The sequence below is a fragment of the Leguminivora glycinivorella genome, chromosome 10 (assembly GCF_023078275.1).
Source record: "Leguminivora glycinivorella isolate SPB_JAAS2020 chromosome 10, LegGlyc_1.1, whole genome shotgun sequence".
NCBI classification, from domain to species: Eukaryota; Metazoa; Arthropoda; class Insecta; order Lepidoptera; family Tortricidae; genus Leguminivora; species Leguminivora glycinivorella.
In genome coordinates, this window is record NC_062980.1 from 8,673,375 (window position 1) to 8,683,138 (window position 9,764).

General features: G+C 35.4%; 1 protein-coding gene across 1 annotated transcript; it reads left to right on the forward strand.

Annotated features, from left to right (window-relative positions):
- Positions 1-3,990: 3,990 nt before the first annotated feature.
- Positions 3,991-6,895, forward strand: LOC125230354. The gene is made up of 3 exons (XM_048135490.1): positions 3,991-4,379; positions 5,467-6,098; positions 6,879-6,895. Exons 1-3 carry the CDS (start codon positions 3,991-3,993, stop codon positions 6,893-6,895), a joined length of 1,038 nt encoding a protein of 345 aa, XP_047991447.1.
- Positions 6,896-9,764: the final 2,869 nt, after the last annotated feature.

Here is a 9,764-nt window from a genome sequence, read left to right on the forward strand (position 1 = left end):
TGATTATGGTTAAGTAGATTAGATGCCTGTGACTAGATCTACTAACAACTTTTATTGTGAATTCCACATGACATGACTTACTTAAGCCTTGAGAAGTTTTACCTGACAAATGTGCTTCCAGACTAAGCTTCAATGACACATGATACAATGTATTGTTTATTTATGAGTATATAAAGGATGGTTGCGACCAGGTCCTCATGACTATTTACTATTTGATGAAATAGCTTATATAGTGAGAAATTGAATTACACAGTTGTAATCATCACATTGATATTTTCATATATACCAATTTATAGATAGATAGAAGACAGGAGAAACTGACTTCATAATTAAACATTACTTGCAGATTAAATAGTTCCTACAATATTGACATATTCAGACAATACCAATTCCCAGATGAATAGAGACCATGGAGACTGAACTTGAGATTATTAATTTATTACATGTTTGATAAAGTGGTTCTATATGAGATATAATATTATATAGGTAGTTGTGGTCTTAATAAAGTTATGCCACAGAGAGAAAGATATTGTTTACACATAGTGCGTCTGTCTTGTTTGCGTACCTAGCGTTATAATAAGAAGTCTGAAGTATCTTATTGTGCTTGAGATACTTACCCCCTTAAGAGTTTGGGGATGAGGCTGCGGCCTGACTGCGGTCAACTTGTATAAGAGGCTGCGGCCTGACTGCGGTCAACCTGTATTAGAGGCTGAGGCCTATAAGGTGAAAAAGGATGGTTGCGACCAGGTCCTCATGATTATTTACCATTAGAGGCTGAGGCCTATAAAGTGAAAGAGGATTTTATCCTTGATATAGAGGCTGAGTTGCCTTGACCATGGTCAGTGACGAAATAGAGGGATTACCCTTGGAATATGAGGCTGTGTAGCCTTCTTACGGATATTGAACGAATGCGTAACGTTGTGTTACAACCTGTGCAATTACTTATGTGTTGACATACAAATATGATCATATTATGCGTTATAGCCAATCTTAATAAATCCAATATATGGATATATCATACCATGTTTTACAAGCCATATTATTATTATTATTTTAAACCCAAATCGGTTCATGCTATGAGCCAGTAACTACACTAACATAATTCTACAATATAAATACATTCATATATATCATAATTCTCATATGGATAAGGAATAATAAGGACCAAGTCCTCAGGATTGTTTCCCAATTGATTGAGACAGTAAAAACAATAGCAATCATAATACTTCAATATATTCTTGATATTACTATAATAATAATTGTTCATGTTATAAATACATAGGTTGTGTACCTTAGTGACCCATGGTCATAAAACTATTTTCTATACAGGTGGTGGCATATAATCCGGTGGAAGCTATCAGCTGTGCTGAGAGCTTATGGGCGAGAGAGCCACCGTGGTCATATCTTCAGCTCAAGGTATGAATCATTTCCTTCTCAGTGTAACCAACCTCTTATCTCAACAATGTTAGCGAAGCAGATGATGATGATTTGTTATATTACTAAAATGATGCACATGTCAGGTCAAAGGTAGAATTGTACCTCATTATTTAGGACTGAAATTGTCCTCATAAACTCACAAGCAAACGAGAGCTCAGGCAAGGAACTCATAGAAACGTTTTGTATCAGAGTCGATACAAAAATTGGTGGTAGAGTGTCTTGGATATGATTACAAATTTATGAAACTGTTTCACAAATGATTTACCAAATTTGTACTAAATACAAACTTTAAGAGGTTAAAGGTTGCCCTGTGATCGTTGTGATTCATACAAAGTGCTGCCACCTATTGATTGTGTGTTGTAAACTATAAGCGTCACCTTACATTTTTGAATTTCCCGCGTAAGGAAATACCATTGAAATCTGCGTGTGATTTATATCTTTGAAACCCTAATTACCTTATAAAACACGTATTTGTTCAAAAATCATGAATTTGTAACATAAAAACTAAATAATTATAATATTACGCAATTTATTTTGCGAAAGTGATGTAGACATGTCGATGTCGGCAAATTTCATATCGATAATTATTGTACACTATAGCATAAAACAGAATAACGATTATTTCAGATATCGATACTTTAACCAAAAAGAATATTGAAGAAATATTAAAGATCAAATAAAACTTAGAAAATAATTAAAATCACATAAAAAATTTACTGTCATTTACATCTTGTGAGTGACAAATTGTTTACAATTTGCACTTGATTGAAAGTTTATGCTTGCAATTTCAATAGAAAACCAGAGATTTAATAATATAACTGTTTAACTATTCTATATCAAGATTTTGATTCAATGGCGAACATAATGACACTTTAGAAATGCTTAAATTTGAGGTTATGATTATCGAGCATACTGCTGTTCGATACGATTCACTTATTTGTTCGCATCAGAAGGATACTACACTTTATTCATCACATGTCACTACTGTCATAATTCAGTTGATTAATTATGCTTTTCTTTACGGAGTAATAAATAAATCGAATATTATAAGATACACTTGATGTTTTAATAAAGATCTTATCGATGATTTCGATAGAAACCCCTTTGAAATGTATTTACAGGTAACTTACCTTGAGTGTAAGCACATGGAATACCGGTATGCAAAAACCGATAATTTATCGATATAATTTTATCGACAACCTTGGCCACAGCAAGATGGTGGAGCCGATTACTCCTGTCGAAAAACATTGTGCAACAAGTGGTTTGCGAGTGAATAATTAAAATAAATATAAAGTTGTGCGGCGAATGGGAAGTGTTGTATTGTGTTTGAAATAAACTATACAAGGTTTAAAGGTGAGTGTTTGTAAATAGAAACTTTCAAGTTACAGCCTACCAAGTCTGTGTTATTACAACAACTTACTAGTAAACTTTCTTAAAGGATTATTTGCAATTATTTATGTAATATTACGATCATTTCTTTGTCTTTATGATTCAAAACCTGTGAGATGAAACGTGAGAGTATATTGATTGAAATTTACATGGCCAAGTTACATATTTGCGAAAAAATACATTTTTCCCGGCGACATGACATGTGCATTGTGATTGCGTATTGCGTACGGCGTATGAGGTAACCTTATGAAGAGAATAATTAGAGACGGAACACTAAATACATTGTTGGGATAAGGTCATTAAGTAAATTTAAAATGACTATTTATTGAAATCAAAATGAATCCCAACTTATTTCGTGTTCAATTGAAACAGCGTACGAGTGCTGACGAACGTCGAGTCAGGCGTGAAGACAAAGTATAGGCATAAAGCCGAACGAAGTTCTCGGCTGCCTCCGGCTGCGTGAGGAAATAGAACTCCTTTGGCCACATATTAGCAGGTATGTAAATATGACTGTTGAATAATATAGTCAATTGCGTTTATGAAAATAAAGAAAATTCTTTCATTAAAGTAAAATCATTGTGATAATGATGTTGTTGACGTTTACATCCTAGTGAAACTAGATGGCGCTAAGCTATGATATAACATTTTATTAATTTCATAAAAATAATCAGTGATTGATTAATTATAAATAAATGAAGTGATTCAACATTTACTGTATAATGTTTGTTGCCATGATTTTCATCGAATACTCTAGAATATTCTACATTTCTGTGACATTGTCACAATTTGAGTGTCGTTAAATCATATATTTGGTAATATAAATATTGAATGTGAACTTAAATGATTAAATATGTGATAAATGTTTATGTACTGATCCTAGCGATGAGGATAAGTTATTATTGACAGAGACTATTTAGATTTACACACAATTCAGTTCATCATCATCATTATAGAGGTCAAGTCGTACCATCTATACCTAAAATAAAATAAAATAATTAAAAACAAATTCTTATACCTACAATACTTACCTGTCAATTACTCCAAATTATTTATGATTTGCACATTAAATAAAAAACTTATAAAATGCCTTACTACTTTAATTAAATTTGACATGTTAAGTTGATTTGTCTCAAAATGCGTTTTCAGAATAAAGAAAAGAACACAATGGACATCATATTATTGAAGCGTCTTAGAACATTTGCCAATAGTATAAAAGAGCATCAAGCGAGAGCATCAGAGCTATGTGCGTGTCGTCCATGGGAAGATAATGAAGTGGAACAAGCCGCTATCATTGCCTCCAAGTTGCGGTCAATGCTGGGGAAATTTCAGAGTGATCTCTATCAGTATTTTAATACAAGCACTGATCCGAACCCTGATGAGGTCTCGACCTTAATAGAGATACAATTACAAGGCGAGGAAATTTTAGCTGAACTTAATGCCAGAATACAGTCCATTAAAGAACAAGGCCAAGTTAAGTCCGACCCTGTTAAGAATAGAAGTAAGCTACCGGAATTAGAGCTTGTGTCTTTCCATGGCAATGTCCTAGAGTGGACCACAGAACACCCCACTAGAAGCCAAATGCAAGCGATATTGTTCGAGACGCAAATCACCAATCCTTGCGGGGTGAGGCGGGCGCGCACGGTGCTGCCATTGGTCGTTTCAAATAATGGCGCGCCTTTATGATTAGCAGTAGGGATGGGAATGGGACATGTCTATTATAGACAATGGTACCGGTACCAGTACTGTGGTGAATTTGTTTTGCAACAAATTATAATATTATAATTAAATTATAATAAGGCCTAGTTACCCTTCGGGTTGGAAGGTCAGATGGCAGTCGCTTTCATAAAACTAGTGCCTACGCCAAATCTTGGTAGTAGTTTCCAAAGCGGACCCCAGGCTCCCATGAGCCGTGGCGAATGCCGATGCCGGGATAACGCAAGGAGGATGATAATTGTGATAGCATCTCAATAAAAATCATTCTAGTAACTAATAACTAAACTGTGCATTTTTACTTACGTTTACTAAGTTAAATAACCAACTAAATATTCTAAACTAATCAATGAACTAAATACCACTACAGACTCTACAGATTCTAGATAATTATTCACTATTACAAATCTGCTTTCTTTTATATTTCATAAAATGGTAGCACATGGTACGAACGGCAGTACGAAGTTCCCGCAACAGACATAAACTAACATGGCCCCATGCCTAGTCGTTTACGTGAAAGGGATAGCATATCACATTGTTAACTCGGTAAAGAGGGATGGACGCGCCTCGGCGCCGCTCAGCACAACCATATTGACCAGTATAAATGAACTCCGCGGACAATAAACAATATTCAACAAAATAATTAATTTGACTTAACTGTGGAATGTTGTTCCATCTTTTTTACATGTAGAAGTGTTAGAAGACTTGCCACACCACTTTATGCTGTAAGAGACCATTGTTTGCAACCAAAATTGATTATTTAAGATTTTTTCCCGAGCGGACACGGACACTGTTAGCGGGTCGTATACTTGGGCGCTACTGATCGGTGTCGCACGCGTTCAAACTTTTATAAACCTGATTTGTCGTATGCTTGGTGACCGCGAGTCGCCCTGTAAGGGCCATCTTGTTGTATTGATCTGTGGAGTGGACCCAATTTTGGGACCAGTTCAGTTCCAACATTGATCAAAGAAACTTGAGAGATGTGGATAAGTTTCTTTATCTTAAAGCTTCCTTGAAGGGTGAAGCAAAAATCATAATTGACGGTTTGGAAACCACAAACGAAAATTATAAAATAGCCGTAGATACACTTAAAGAAAGATATGGTAATAGAATACAGATTATTGACGCTCATTACTCCTCCCTATACAAAGTTAAGAAAGCGATGAAGCCTCAAGATTGCAGGAAAACATTAGATGAATTAGAAAGACACCTTAGAGTATTGCAATCCCTAGGAGAAGACACTAATAAGAATAACTTAAGGTTCCTTTTCATGGAAAAATTTCCTGAAGATGTGATTTATGAGTTGAAACTGAAGTTGAAAACTGAATCCACAGAAGAGATAAGGAAACAGTTAAACGCTATCATAACGGCAAAGGAGGATGTTGATAGAATTAATGCAGAGGATAAAAATATAGAACCTACCTTCACCACTGAAACGTTACACGTGAAAATTAATAAAGTTAAGGATAATAATAAACATTTGAAGAAATTCACTGGTGAAAGGAAATTTAAAGATAAATATAATATGAAACCTAGAGGGAAACCCATCAAAACCGAAACGGGTACATCAACATTTTCTAGCGTAGACAGAAGGAAGAGACCGTATGAAGCAAATAACGAATCAAGAAATCAATATCCACCTAAAAAGCGAGACAGAAAAGATTGTATATTTTGTCACGGTGATCATTTCAATGATAGTTGTCCGCGTTTTACAACTTTAGCTGAGAGAAGAGGCAAGTTGTCTGACCGTTGCTTCATATGTTTTAAATATGGCCATCGACAAAACACCTGCAGAACAACACATGTCTGCCATTATTGTGGGGCAAGAAACCGACATAACAGAGCATTATGCCCTGACAAAGAACTGCAAGATACCACGACTACGTCTACTTAACAAAAAATCAAGATAAACAACCATTTTCAAACAACTGTAGTAAACAATTAAACAAAATAAGACATGATAACTTCATGAAAATATACAGAGTTTTGTTAGAATGTATTATACAAATAATCATTAATCACCTGATTCATTATTCAAGTTGTCAGAATGTCTGCCTGAAAAAAGATAGTATAATGATAGAAAATTTATGTAATTTGTTAATGAAATTTAGATACCACAAAATTGGAATAACTGCTGACGTGGAAAAGGCTTTTCTAAGTATAAACTTATATGACAAAGACAGACAAATAGTCATAGATTGGTATCAATCCATAAAGCCACTGACCATCATTTATCTAAAGAAGAATTGAAGTAATCAAGTGAAATAAGAATTTGTCTGCACGGTATGTTCCATCGGGACATAATTCAGCCGATGTATCAACTAGACTGATCAATTCGACAGAAGAAGTCCGACGTTAACTCAGCGGCTCAGATTGTCTCAAGAAAGATTTTCGTATCAGACCAACTGATTGTGCTAACCCACACGAAACCTCTTTCCCGAGGGGGAGGGTCTGTCGAAAGAAACAATACATGAAAATAAAATGAACCTAGATAAAGAAAATCAGTTTAAAAAGAATAGTCATTTGAACAAACATCAGAAGCATCAATTAAAAAATCAAAGAGATTCGTACAACAACACAGATAAACAACATAGAAGGTTGGAAACGTGGTGAGACCATCATGAGAGAATACAAGGACATGTTCATGAATCAGTATCTGCTCAGCTTAAGAGAACGTTACAGAAATTCAACCAAACAACCCAGAATTAAAACTCATAATGAACCATGTGTTGGGGACATTGTACAAATGAAAGGTGATACTAAGAACAGAGAGAACTGGAAGGTAGGAAAGATCGTTGAATTAATTAAAGGAGCTGATGGATTATGTAGAGTCGCTCGAGTGAAGATCGACAATGGTACATTTACGAGATCCTTATTACACTTATACCCTTTGGAAGTAGAAGACGTTCCAACACCTAACAATTTGTCTAATCATTAATTAGAGAAAGAACCTACAACAAGGACAAAAGAAATGAGAATAGAAGAAAGTACAGATTCTTCAGTGATACAAAGAGAGTTTTATCCCGATGTACAACTAGAAATAGAGCTTGACACAACTGATAACATGGACATGGACACGGCACATAGCAAAGAGATGACAGAGGAGAACCTCAACGTTCCTAATGCAGACAAAGATATGATAGAATTAAACTTAGAGCAGAAATGTGATAATATAAACCCAAAGGCTGATATGGCTGATGAGAGCTATGAGTCAGAAGTAAACCAGTCTGACAATGAAAGGCAAATGAGGACTGCGGCGGTCCAAGCTAGGGAGAAAATCCGAGAGTGGACCCGCCATTTGATGACCACACTAACTGCATCGTTATAGCTCGCTCGGCGGGTGTGTCGCGGACTCCCGCGATGTGTACATATTACAACAGGCAACACATATGACAGCTTCAAATTAGTCTATGGTAAGCTAGACGTTTCCTTTTCCTTTTTGATTGCGCCATCTTTATGTCAAAGTTAGTTTGGGAACGTGCGATGTAAAAGTTATAAAGTGCCTCGTGAAAGCCTCATGCATCTTCCCTTCGGCTCTCCAAAAGCTAAGTATAATATGAATATAAAAGATATAAAAGAGGACGTGTTGATCCCACTCATATATTTATTTATTTGGAGCTCGAGATGCATACCATGTTTAATACTTGAGTCATGTTTGAATCATGTATCTTATTTGAGACTGAAATATGCTTACCGATCACTGCGATTAATGTGTTGAGACTGTTGACTTAATACAGAAAGATGTTCATGAGATTAGTGAGAGAGAATGATATCGTTTGTGCGTGAATTGAGTGTTGCGCACGTTTTGTTTATGTTACTAGTGAAATATTAAGAATGACTGAAATACCTTGTTGCGACAGGTATGCTTAATCTTTAAGAGGAATTTGAGACCTTACACAGCTAGAGACATTATGGCCTGGGCGAGATTGCGCCACATAGAGGAATGTATACTTTGTGAACGAGACTTGTCACCTTACTGTAGCTAGCAGACTTGTTAACTGATTATGGTTAAGTAGATTAGATGCCTGTGACTAGATCTACTAACAACTTTTATTGTGAATTCCACATGACATGACTTACTTAAGCCTTGAGAAGTTTTACCTGACAAATGTGCTTCCAGACTAAGCTTCAATGACACATGATACAATGTATTGTTTATTTATGAGTATATAAAGGATGGTTGCGACCAGGTCCTCATGACTATTTACTATTTGATGAAATAGCTTATATAGTGAGAAATTGAATTACACAGTTGTAATCATCACATTGATATTTTCATATATACCAATTTATAGATAGATAGAAGACAGGAGAAACTGACTTCATAATTAAACATTACTTGCAGATTAAATAGTTCCTACAATATTGACATATTCAGACAATACCAATTCCCAGATGAATAGAGACCATGGAGACTGAACTTGAGATTATTAATTTATTACATGTTTGATAAAGTGGTTCTATATGAGATATAATATTATATAGGTAGTTGTGGTCTTAATAAAGTTATGCCACAGAGAGAAAGATATTGTTTACACATAGTGCGTCTGTCTTGTTTGCGTACCTAGCGTTATAATAAGAAGTCTGAAGTATCTTATTGTGCTTGAGATACTTACCCCTTAAGAGTTTGGGGATGAGGCTGCGGCCTGACTGCGGTCAACTTGTATAAGAGGCTGCGGCCTGACTGCGGTCAACCTGTATTAGAGGCTGAGGCCTATAAGGTGAAAAAGGATGGTTGCGACCAGGTCCTCATGATTATTTACCATTAGAGGCTGAGGCCTATAAAGTGAAAGAGGATTTTATCCTTGATATAGAGGCTGAGTTGCCTTGACCATGGTCAGTGACGAAATAGAGGGATTACCCTTGGAATATGAGGCTGTGTAGCCTTCTTACGGATATTGAACGAATGCGTAACGTTGTGTTACAACCTGTGCAATTACTTATGTGTTGACATACAAATATGATCATATTATGCGTTATAGCCAATCTTAATAAATCCAATATATGGATATATCATACCATGTTTTACAAGCCATATTATTATTATTATTTTAAACCCAAATCGGTTCATGCTATGAGCCAGTAACTACACTAACATAATTCTACAATATAAATACATTCATATATATCATAATTCTCATATGGATAAGGAATAATAAGGACCAAGTCCTCAGGATTGTTTCCCAATTGATTGAGACAGTAAAAACAATAGCAATCATAATACTTCA

What these genes read in the sequence shown, in the direction of transcription:
- LOC125230354 (XM_048135490.1), top strand. Translation starts at nt 3,991, where the DNA reads ATGGACATCATATTATTGAAGCGTCTTAGAACATTTGCCAATAGTATA. An exon ending in GGCAATGTCCTAGAGTGGAC is followed by an intron (nt 4,380 to 5,466) that starts CACAGAACACCC and finishes TGTGGAGTGGAC; the next exon opens with CCAATTTTGGGACCAGTTCA.